This window comes from Ooceraea biroi, chromosome 3 (genome assembly GCF_003672135.1).
Source record: "Ooceraea biroi isolate clonal line C1 chromosome 3, Obir_v5.4, whole genome shotgun sequence".
In the NCBI taxonomy this organism is placed as follows: Eukaryota; Metazoa; Arthropoda; class Insecta; order Hymenoptera; family Formicidae; genus Ooceraea; species Ooceraea biroi.
Genome location: NC_039508.1, coordinates 11,877,694 through 11,890,628, shown reverse-complemented (window position 1 = coordinate 11,890,628; position 12,935 = coordinate 11,877,694). Strand labels below are relative to the sequence as shown.

Here is a 12,935-nt window from a genome sequence, read left to right as displayed (position 1 = left end):
TCTGGAAAAAAGAGTAATATACGGGCAAGATTTCTATGGTGTTTCCGCTGGAATGCCGCGGATGTCTACTTAATTGATTTTTGCGAGTTTGACGTGATACCAGCAATCCTCGTGTCATTTAACGTTGAGTTACAGCGCAGTCGAGCTTGCAACATCTATCAAATCTGTCGCTCCGAATTGTTGTTTGCTATGTTATTTGCACGTTGATACCATCGTTCAAATTGTTGCGTTACCTTGAAGCCCTCTCACCTAAAAATTTCTTAATGTTTCAGCTTGCAACGTATGGGGCGACGTCGGGGCGCGAAAGTATCGGGCACCGCGAATCGGCGAGATTCCGAGGTGAGCAACTTTGTTCCTTTTGCTATCATTATATACAGGGTGGCCCATTTTAATTTATACAGTCGATTTTTTAAAAAACTAAAAGAGATACGAAAAATTGTTTCAGACAGACATGACACGATTTCGAGGGGGACATAAGATGATACCATTGGTTTGACCTTGAATAGTCGTTTGAAGGTCACGCGAAGATCACCTTCAATTTCTTAAATTGAAACCCCAACTTTTTATTGCAGATTCTTCAAAGTTACTTACTTTTCGATGGAGAATAAGAATCTGCAATAAAAAGTTGGGGTTTCAATTTAAGAAATTGAAGGTGATCTTCGCGTGACCTTCAAACGACTATTCAAGGTCAAACCAATGGTATCATCTTATGTCCTCCTCGAAATCGTAACATGTCTGTCTGAAACATTTTTTCGTATCTCTTTTAGTTTTTTAAAAAATCGACTGTATAAATTAAAATGGGCCACCCTGTATAAATTTGTAAAATCAATTATACAGGATTAAAATATCTTATAAGAATAGTAAGAATACCTTTCCCCTTGCGTTTCAAACAAAATTTAAAGACATGATCATAAGACAAATTGCGTAATTAAGTGACACAATTATCACTTAGCAATCTTGAATCATCGCGGAGGTTCCACTCATATGCCATGTATTCTTGCGTTCATAGAGCGTCCACAATATCGCGCTGTGTATCGCTCAAGTGTGCACACGCGGCACACTGTATTGCCGCGTTTATCGCGAATAGCACCGCTAATCGGGTCGTTTAGTAGCTGGATAAAAAAGCATCGCCCGCGTTTCGAGGACGGAGTAATGCGCTGCGCAATGATGCACCCGCGCTTACGCGCGATATAAATGCAAGTGCATCTAGCACACGTTCACCCACAGACACGCGCACAAATATATACTTATGATACTGCCTGCGATAATATGATAGATGAAGCGCGCTCTCCTCCGTGACGGAAGGAGATGCGCCATGCAGTTTCCGGTGCGATGTATATTCCGGAAGATCGACGTCTCCGGATAGTCCTCCGGAGCAGACGCAGCTCGGACAATAGATACAATTAACACTTCGCCGATCAATGCTCCAGGTGCATATTAATCCGCGCCTGGCCTAGTTTCGGGAACGGGTGCGCATCGGGTATTAAACTTGAACGGCGGCCGCTGCAAAATTCCGGAAAATGATCACGCAATCACGAAACCGTCTTACTTGCCGACAATTAACTTCGACGCCCACCTTCGACCAGCCCCGACCTTCGACACCGTCCTCTTGCACTTGAGTCAACGAGGGGGTGAAAGAAAGGAAGTTCAAGGGGAGGACGATCTAAACTGCCATAATGCATCCTGGCATGCGAATAGATATTTTTAACCGCGCAGTCGAAGCCGATCGATACATACCAAGGCGGCGGAGGTTTGTGTCTAAATAATTGTTCCCTCTTTCTCTGCCTCTCTCTTCCTCTCTCGCCCGCTTCCTGCACGTTGCTTACGTTAAAAGCAGAAATCGTATCGAGTTCTTTGCCGTCGTCTTCGTTAAGGATTCGATATCTGTTTCAGAGAAATTCTCTTTCGTTAGAGAAATCCTTAAGATCCATCAACGACTCTCTCTCTCTCTCTCTCGTCTCTCTGCGACGATTCGTAAAGAAATTTACCCGAAAATTCGCGATATGTGATCGTGGGAGGCGGAGCTCGGGAATGCGGAATTTTTCAAATGGTTAAGTGGAACCACCGGGCACGAGAGGGTTAATGATGCTGTCAGAAAACGTACATTTCCACAGTACAGTTAACGATATCGGCGAACATCGTATCGTTGTAGAGAGAGAGAGAGAGAGAGAGAGAGAGAGCACGGAGTACTCGCGGAAGCAGGAATAAAAAAAGAAGGAAATAAGCGCTCGGGAAATTGCGAGAACGGACGACGCGAGGTATTTTAAACTCTAGCGCCGAGCGTCGATCGATGGCCAGGCCATTACTGCTTAAATTATTGAATCTTGCGGGTCTATCCGATATATACGGGAGAGTGGCGAACGCGCGTTTCTCGAATGCTGTTGTGCGAGAGCGGCGAACGCGGCGAGCAAACGCGATGGCAATCAGCTGGCTCTCTCGGCCCGAAAGGCCGTCTCATATTTTACCCTTCGTTTTTTTCCTGTCCTCTTTTAATCGCTCGCCGACCTCTGGACCCCGGGGTCACGTTTATCTCGTCCGCGACACACGATGCATTACGCAACGCTCGTCCCCGCGTTTCCGCGACAATGAAGCCCTGATCGCGCGCGATTTCCCGAACGGCACCTGCATTGTCCGGGGACAGAACGATTGCGGGAGCGGCGGGGTTGCGAATGTCGAACAATTGTGTCAGCGGGGTTTCGTCGATCGGGATTTCGTAATATTTGTATCGCCGCTTGCATCAGCTGCCGGCTGCCCCGCGGATGCGCCGTTGCGTCACGTCCGTATTGGTGAATTTAAAAAAATTGGTCAATCTGGGAACGGTTTTATTGATATAATTAAAACTCATAGTTACGGGATATACTCGTTTGAAATCGCTCCCGATAGTTTTTATTGAGGGATATGCCCATGTATCGAAGCTTCATCGAATACATATTTATATAGAAGCGACGTTGACGTCATTCACGTGTGACGTGCCGTTGGTGTTAACGCGTCTTCCCTTTGATCTCTTTGGGGAAATGTAATTTCGCTGTAAGAGAACGATTTCGCAATCAATCTCGACGTTCAACGAGTTCAACGAGTGGGATGAAAGGGTTGGAGAATACAGGAAGGAAGAGAGGAAGAGAAAGAGAAAAAGAGAGGGAGAGACTGGAAAAACGATAAGAAGTGCAGAAGGAGGACGAAAAATGTACGGGGGAGTTAACCGCACGCGCGGAAAGTCATCAGTCTCTGAACTCCGTTGAGCTTGCACCGGTTCGCGGAGCTTTCGGCTCGTTGGAGCGCATCAAAGCGAGCTTTTCACCTACGGACGGGTGGCCCTGCACCCGACACATATCCCACAACGGACGTCGCTGAGTTTTCGCCCGCTATTTCTCGAACGGGTCTGAACGTCACCGAAAATAGCAACCCACTGTTGCTCGGCAATATCCGGAAATCCGAGATATGCTTCCGCCAGGGAATTCTCTCATCCACGTCACTGGCAGATCGCGCTATTGCATTTATTGCTGGAAATATATACTGAAAGCGTGCCTTTTAACGTAACACGCGGCAAATCTGGCGGCAAGCGTCTTTGCGGCGGAAATCCCATTAACTTCCGATGATGTGTTTCCAATGTCATTACAAATTTATTGAGGGCGCACGTGAGCGTCTAAATCTTCGACGGTCCATTTACGCAATCGGAGATCGAAGAGATCGAAAGCGTCAGAAGCGAAGGAATTTCCGGGAAGTCCCTTAGATCCCCGGGTAAATGATGACGATCTGAAAATACTCTGGTAAACATCGCTTCGTGCATCGTCGCGCAAATCTACCCGGATCCAGCGCCTGCAATTTGCGTGGAATTTATTCGAGAATCACGCGATTTCCTTGAAGAACACTGTCGCCCTTCCTAATGGAAGTTGATCCAGCCGCGCTCTTTGATTTCTGCTGTGAGAATGGATTCTCACGTACGTGTCCGAAAACTTCCCGCGCGAACTTGTCCGTACGATTCAGCATTATTACTTAGGAACTTTCCGAAATTACGATACTTTCGCGATAACACCGAGGATATCGAGAACATCGAAGGATGAGGCGTGCAGTGTTGTTTCACGCGAAATAATATCCGTAGGAATCTCTTTTAATTGTTCGCGTGTAGGAATTTTGATCCAAGACTTGCTAGAAGAATATTTCTGATAGACTCGAGTCTTTGAGATATATTTCATCATGCGTTTGTGGTATGTTTCGTGCCTTTGGTTGCGCGTTTAACATTCTACATACATGCTTAAATGCTCAATGCACGTTTCTTACGTTTCTCGTTAAGATACAGAAGGTACTCTTGAAAGCTCCGACTAAACTCGTAACTCAATCCTCTACGCGTCAAAAGATGGCAACTACCTTCACCGTAAACTCCTGCAAAATTCGTAATGTTCGAGTTTCCGTGTAAAGAAGGATTCAACGCTTTCGACTTGGAATTATGACAAATCTCCTCTATGCATATAATGTCTTTTCTTAGCTACCTGTCTCTTCGTCTTTTGCGCTATTCAAATTTCTATGCACTGCTTCGTTTTCGTTTCAAACTCTACTATTTCTTAGACTACTGAGAGATTAAACTCTACAATGCCAGACTTGCGTTCTCCTTCTGTCTCCTTCTCTTTTCCTCTCCCATTCTACAGTTGATTGTTTGATATGTTTATTATGCGGATTTCGCCGACGGATTTTAGATCGCATCGAGAATACAAGAGATTCTATTATACTCAATTCTATTATTCTCAAATCAGTAAATGTGTGAAAAATGAATGTAATTGATAGAAAACGAAATAAACAAATACTAAGAATGAATTTTTTCTCATTAATGACTTACGTATGTAATAATCATTTTTTTCTTTTATGCCATGATAAAAGGATTAAAATAGTGTGACTTTCACTTTTACATTGTCTCATTTTTAATTCGCCAGACGCACACGCGCATTATAATGCAATTCAGCCTTTGACGGAAAATGATATCGCTTTTACGCCGTAATAGAGACTCGAATTTAAGTGAATTTTGCTAGAACGTGGAAATTCGATTTCGTCGAATAGGTGGATCGCGAGCGGATTATTTCATTTAAGCCTTTGGAAATTGATGATCGAGAATGGACGATCGCTTTTCTCCATAGCATCCCTTTCACACATTAACGCTTTCTTTGTGTAGCTTACGGTATCGCTATCTGTAATTAATCGCGAGCGATCACTCGAAGAAAGAAAATAGAAAAATTTTATCCGACAGTGGAAGTACATCATATTGTACTTTGCGCTTAAATAAATGCATTGCACGTACTTCTACGAGAGATTCCACCGGGAAAATTGTATATGTTCTGGAATCATCTTAGTTTGGCGATTTCGAAAACTTTGTCGATGCATTGTGCAATACGCCGCCAGACTCCAGTGCAGCGAAACGAATGCTACCGAAAAGCCATGTCTATAGTGCACTTCATTTATTCATCGAATTAAATTTCTTTCTCGTCGTGGGCGCGGTATTTTGCAAAATTCACTTAAGGGGGGAGCCTGCTTTAGAACGTTGAAAATAAGGTATAATTTTACGAATTTTTTTGGAGAAACTATACAGCGGATCATTATAAAACTTTGATGCGCTTATTAGTACATGTTTAAAGATAAAAAAAATTATTTTTTTATTTGAATATATCGCCTGTAGAGGTCGTCCTGGAGGCATCTTAGTGCAGCCGGCATTGTAAATTGGTGAGCATTCTCCCGCCTCCAAATTTCATCCAAACTGAAAAATTGAAATATTTTCTTGTTATTTATGAATTCCCATCGTCGATGAACCTTTAATATCCATACAAACATTAAGTTAAACAATTATTTTTGCATGAAAAAGTTCAAAAACTTTGCCTAAAAATCGTACTTTTGTGTTCTAAGCTCCACCATTATGGCACTTTTCAACTTTTTTCTTCTCTCTTTGGTTCATCGACGATGGGAATTCATAAATAACGAGAACATATTTCAATTTTTCAGTTTAGACGAAATTTGGAGGCAGGAGAATGCTCACCAATTTGCAATGCCGGCGACGCGGCTGCACTAAGATTTCTCCAGGACGACCTCTACGAGCGATATATTCAAATAAAAAAATCATTTTTTTTATCTTTAAACATGCACTAATAAATGCATCAAAGTTTTATAATGATCCGCTGTATAGTTTCTCCAAAAACAATTCGTAAAATATACCTTATTTTCAGCGTTCTAAAGCAGGCTCCCCCCTTAATGAAATGGAAGTATGTTATTCGACGAGATTAAAGATTTGCTCGCGAAAAATCAGCTGCAAATTGAATTGGGATTGAATTCTCGAAAATGTCTCCTGGTTTCCGATATTGCGAGAAATTTTCTGGTAATAAAATTGCACGTGTGCAAGAGTCTGCAAGAGTAAAAGCCTCAAATTCTCATGGCCGAGATCACATGAAACGTGAAATGTCTTTAAACAACTAAGCAGCTGCTGATATTATGAAGCAATGACGTAAGACGGCCTGTGTGCAAACTGTTAATCGGACACGCAGAAGGAAATTTGCGGCGGTGACGCTAATAATTATCACACATGTAGGAAGTAGAATGTGTGGTGTTACTCAGAAACATCTGGTGTGTTTTGCCGGACGCGTATGCAAATGGCACGCGACGTGCTAGAGAAGCTCAGAAGAGTAACGGACCGTTTATACGCGATTTCGTCGCAACTCTGTCGAAAATCGGCCACTATCCGCATGATTAAATAATCGATACACTCTTGGCAGCCGATCTTAAATATCGAGAATTGTAAATTGTACAAGTTCCGCAGTGGCCGTCAACGGAACACGCCTTGCAGTAATTTACGTCGCTGCGACATAATAGATGCAATAATGGCAGCGATTCCCATGCGAGCACGGTGGCACTCCGCCAAGGAGGTCGCAGTTGTAAATTATCGCTTTTCCCAGTGAACGAACACGTATCGAAGCATTTCGATATTCTCCACGTGTCCGAAAACGATTCTTCCGCGATTTTCCCAGCGGGGAAATTTCTCGTGAGCACGCGAAGTAATCATCAATAAGCCATCAGAGAAAAGTACGACGTAGGAAAAATGTGTTTGCTCGCCGAAAGACTCTCGTACGCAAAAATGATCACAAAAACTGACCGAGAAAATGATTCTCGATCGTTTCAAGACTGACTTTGGAGTACTTATCCCGGCGTGAGGGCATTCACCGAACGTGGCCGCACGCAGACACGATATTTACGTGCTATCGGACGAAAGAACTGCGTTCTCCAAACGCGAGGCCTGAGAACAGCCCGGAGTGCACACAACCGTGCACGTCTCACACACTCTTGCACATTGTACGAGTACGCGCATCGCTGCGGAGATGACGCAGGTCAGACTGGTCGAAAGATCCAGCGGATACCCCACTTTCTACGATCCAGAAGATCGCTATGGATCGGAGACGAGGCTCAGGCACGTGCGAACCGGGCGAGCGTCACGAAAGGGCGCCGGATCCACATTACGAAGGCCAAATGACGAATTTGTCAGTAGAAAAGGCCGGATCCGTTCACGGGCGAAGTACCAATCGCTCGCCGTTTGCGATCGTTTAGTGTCTGATTGCTCGAAGATACCTGTCTCCGTTGAGATTACACGATAACTTTTCGGGAGACACGTGAGCAGTTACATCTAACGTGGAAGCACGAGTGACGATATTCCGAGAGCTAACGGTTTGCCAGAACGTTACTTGAGCGAGTTTTTCCAGCAAAAGTACCTTGTCGAGTGTTTCTTCTCAACGGAACGTTTTTATTAACTACGGGTAACGCTGCCAAAAGCTGGCTTGAAGGATCCTCTCGAGAGAGATCTCTCAGCTGCCAGCGGTGTCAAAATGGAAGCATCAGCCTGCACAGACCTTCCTCCGTGATCCGAAAGGGCTGGAGGAAATGGCAGGGCTCCGACGCGGATGCAGCATCCGTGTCTCTCTCTCTCTCTCTCTCTCTCTCTCTCTCTCTCTCTCCCCTATCTCTCATTATTACGTAACCTAACGCGGAGCGAGCGAGTACGATATACGACTCCAAGCATCGGCCCGAAAGGTGGTGGCTACGAGGATGCCGGTGGAGAAGGTGGTGGGAAAAGCACGCGGTCGGTCCAAACTCCGCGCGAGATGCATGTAGTCGTCGTCCGGAGCGGAGAGCAAACGCGCTCGAGCGAGCGAGTTCCTCTCTGAGAACGTGCGCGCGCGCCGGAAGTGGAGCACGGGAACCACCGGGTGTTGCTTTCTGATTTCCTTTCTTCTTTCCTCCTCCCCGCGAGTCCGAGCAACGACGATTGATCCCTCCGTGAGACATTCCGCATGTCGCCGGAAACGAGTACGGGGATATCGAGTAATGAAAAACGTTCTCCAAAAGTGCCAAAGAGAAGAAAAGACGAACTTGAATTGATAAATGAGTGTACATGGATCGTTGGTGAAGCAAGCTAAGTTGATGTAAAGCATATTGAACATATATGTTTTTATTGGAAATATCGTGAGCGTGTATTGAAGACGTCGTGAGTCTCGGAGGTAAGAGTTTCCTATGAGGCGAGGAGATAATAGGAATAATGTGTAAATTCCTCTTGACTTTTGAACGTTGTTAATCTGGTTCCTTTGTCCGGGGGCTGAACAAAGGTGAACCGGTTTTCATAACGGAATGCAAAGCGGATCTTATAACGCAAATATAAAAGTTGGTTACACGTTTCTTCAGAAATAGATGATTACGGGGAGCTAGAAAATTGCAGTTAACTGCAGAATATTTTTATATTTCTATATTTTATATTTATCTTTTATATTAATAATATTATGTTGAATATTATAATGAAAGCGCATAAGAATGTTAGCATTATAATCGTTCAGCAAAGAGATCACTCCTAAAGTCCTTCGCAAAATCCCATCATAGAAATTGTTGAACGTTAAATCGGATAATTCCGACGCGTGTAATCCGCGTTTCGAAAGTTCAACGCTCGCGAACCGCACGTAGTTGCGGACGAGTGCAACATTGTGTAGCCAGGTAATAATTCGATCTCGACCGACTTTGTTGTGGCGACTAATAATGCCGATCGTGACCAATTAATGGAAACGCCATTACTACGCTCCAGGCTTTTCAAGGTGTTGCGAATTGTGCACGCACGCGTGGACGACGTATTAAAACGCGACGATGGACAGTTTCGCCAATTAATGAGATTAATTCGATGCGCGAGCATTGCGACAGATTGTGGCGAGAATCATCGTTTTGATACACGCGAATCACGCGTCATCAATAATTGGAGAAATGCAAAATAAGCACATACGCAAAAAGCATATTTTACTAGCGAGATTCCATTTTATGAAACAATAACACTGGAAGTTATGGGAAATAAATTCAATGTAAGCTATGGCGCAACGGATACATTGGAATTAATTAGAATCGGGATTAAATTACTACTGAAAAAGCACAAACATATTTCTCTCGTAATAAACAAACTTTCCTGACATCACAATCGTTATTAATATTATATTTTTAATTTCTATTTACTTTTCCTTATATCAAAACTTGACAATTTTTCTGATAAAATGAGAATGACTTTCGAATTCAGATTTCATTAAAATGAGATCTGACATTCTAAAAAATATCCATTCATAAAACAAGATTAGGAAGTATCTAGATATAAGAAAGAGCAGGAATACGTGCGCACTTCGTTTTACACGTCGTCTCGTGTCGCGATGGCAAGAAACACGTCTGGTGGAAATGGTAAATTAATCAGATTAATTGCACCTTGACGATGCTTAATTGAGTCGCTATGACCACGTTAGACCCGACCGATGCGTATATTATGCCACATTATAAACGCGTAATGCAGATTAAACACTAGGAGATTGTGGCATGTGCAAATGTTCGCGCAATAACATGATTTGTGAGAAGATAAATATGAAGTACTGTTTAAACTCTAAAATTCACGTAGCTAAAATATCTTGCACTGTTATGACAACTGCACCAGAATGCTGCAGAGTTTTCATTCCGAATATTACAGTTAGTTCACCAAACATGACTCCGCTACATCCACTGCTAGCTGCAAATCGTAAACTACATAATTTATATAAAATTGATATAATTTCACGGAAGTTCCGCGGAAACGTTATTTGGAAAACCGAGTCAGTCGTGTTTTACGGTTAATAAACAAACTGATAGTTGAACATAATCTTGTTTACACAACAGCATATAGATTTTAATGAAATTATTATCATTAATAACAATTACACACGTTATTAATCGTATCTCATTTAATACATAACTAACGATTGTACTTCAGACTTCTGTTTGCACTTCGAAGAATGCCAATGATTCCGCACGGTCGCTTACACGTCTCAAGGTGTAATCGATTAAGGGGGAACGTTGCATCGATTGTATTGGCGAAGCAATGATTAATTTAATGTGACTTTGCTACGAGTCAGCAAGAACGGCGCACGTCGTCACGGCTGTTTATGGTCGAAAAAGCGTCCCGCGTGTGCAGCGCGCATCAGAATCGATGAAATCGCGATATCGGTTGCGTCAACGACAATCACGGGGCGAACAGTACATCATTAATTTAACCATCGGTTTCGGTAAAAGGACGTAGGACGTTTCCAGGAGGAACGATGCACGCGATCGCAGTTCGAAATGTCGTGCTCCAATGTCTACCTCTGGTATCCACCTCCAGCGTCTATCTCCTGCGTCTACGGCATCTCTATCTCTTACATCTACCTCTTTCATCTGTCTCTGGTGTCTTACCTCTAACGTCTACCTTTTTCGTCTATAACAATGCATAAACTAAATTTAAATACTTTTATATAATTAAGTCCAGAGTAGATATATTCATCTACAGCGTGCACGACGCAAATTGATTCAAATCGTAATCGTAAAGTACGCAACGTACAGCGAATGATCAATGTAACAACCGCGACACGCGAAACGCATCCGGTAACGCTGATGGGGGAAATTTACGGGGTTGTCGTCAGATAAATTACATTGTACTTGCGTGAGTGCACTCGCGGAATTTATGAACCGGCGCGTAAGCCACGGCGACACGGAAAGTTTCACGCAGGAAGCTTATGGGAAATTTATGGGAAAAGGGAATTTATAGAAGAGAGCCTGCGACGCGTCCGTGGGAGGTCTCTGAAACGTTCTTGTCTGGATAATGACGCCCACGTGCACGTTTTTCTGATTTATGTCTTTGGTGAATGGACGTAACTGTGTCTGATGCGGTTCTGGTATTGCTCCGACGCTGTCAAAGGGCTACTGATGTTCATCACCAGGTGTTAATTAGCCTGGTGCAGGTTGGTAAAGACCGATCGTCCATGTGATGCAGTGCAGGCGCCCGCAAAAGTGATGTATAGCCCGTCGGACGTCTACGAGCTGGCGTTTAATTCGAGACGAGGCGCTTTCGCACGCTGCAATACGGCGAGCGAACGTGCTGTTTCCCGGCTTTTCTTTCTAATTTCTTTCCCCAGCAGAGGGACTGTCTTTGTACGTATTGTCCGTGCCTTTTGTTTCACGTTAACTCAACATTCGTCTTAGCGGCGTCTCACGAAGAGACGATGAATCGTAGGTACGTTTGGTGCAAAATGGACAATACCCTTATGTACCCGCAACGTTACCCTGTTCCAGCAGCATTACGTTAAGGGGGGAGCCTGCTTTAGAACGCTGAAAATAAGGTATATTTTACGAATTGTTTTTGGAGAAACTATACAGCGGATCATTATAAAACTTTTATGCATTTATTAGTACATGTTTAAAGATAAAAAAATTATTTTTTGATTTGAATATATCGCTCGTAGAGGTCGTCCTAGAGAAATCTTAGTGCAGCCGCGTCGCCGGCATTGCAAATTGGTGAGCATTCTCCTGCCTCCAAATTTCGTCTAAACTGAAAAATTGAAATATGTTCTCGTTATTTATGAATTCCCATCGTCGATGAACCAAAGAGAGAAGAAAAGAGTTGAAAAGTGCCAAAATGGTGGAGCTTAGAACACAAAAGTACGATTTTTAGGCAAAGTTTTTGAACTTTTTCATGCAAAAATAATTGTTTAACTTAATGTTTTTATGAATATTAAAGGTTCATCGACGATGGGCATTCATAAATAACGAGAAAATATTTCAATTTTTCAGTTTGGATGAAATTTGGAGGCAGGAGAATGCTCACCAATTTACAATGCCAGCTGCACTAAGATGCCTCCAGGACGACCTCTACAGGCGATATATTCAAATAAAAAAATAATTTTTTTTATCTTTAAACATGTACTAAACATGCATCAAAGTTTTATAATAATCCGTTGTATAGTTTCTCCAAAAAAATTCGTAAAATTATACCTTATTTTCAACGTTCTAAAGCAGGCTCCCCCTTTAAATGAAAGGAGCCTTTCTCCCGAGAACGGTGTTTATTCGAAAGAGAACAATTCAGCGAACACGTTGAGAGGATGGAATTCACGAATTAGCTACAGATCTTCCATTCGTTTCTTGAACATTTTTAGTGACCTGATGTAAGGAAAACGTTGCGATATACTTGAGTTTGCCTTCCGTGAGCTAAGCTCATCAGTTATTTAATTGACAGTGTATTACGCGATGTATCAGAAGTAATTTTTTTATTACCATCACGTAAGGCGAAGATTCTGTTACGCGCGCCAACTACGCACTCGTCAATTAAGTAATTAACTCGAACGCACGCACGTCTTTCTTTTTTCACGTAGGGGAAGGTCGATCTAACTCATTTTGCGATCTCTATCGCGAAAAGTGGCGCGTACTTCTAATTGCAAGCAGTATCGATCGTTGATGCATGCGTTGTAACAATGCATGAAAACGATATGGGAGCTATAGAGGGTCACATGCACGGCCGTGTCGTTAATAACGCCATTAGTCGAGACACCGCCACGTCACTAACTTACTAATAGCCAGCCAGAGACACTTTGGTTCCCGCCTCTCCTTCGTCAACT

The 12,935-nt window shown here is 43.1% G+C and overlaps 1 protein-coding gene across 3 annotated transcripts in view; it reads left to right on the top strand.

The window, feature by feature from the left end:
- The window catches only part of LOC105277028 (serine/threonine-protein kinase DCLK1), a 62,287-nt gene that overhangs the window by 22,058 nt on the left and 27,294 nt on the right, over window positions 1–12,935 (top strand). For all 3 annotated transcript variants that reach the window (XM_026968464.1, XM_011335148.3, XM_026968463.1), the window contains exon 2: window positions 273–339. In XM_026968464.1, the coding sequence (XP_026824265.1) occupies window positions 273–339 (67 nt within the window). The remainder of the gene's footprint in view (window positions 1–272; window positions 340–12,935) is intronic.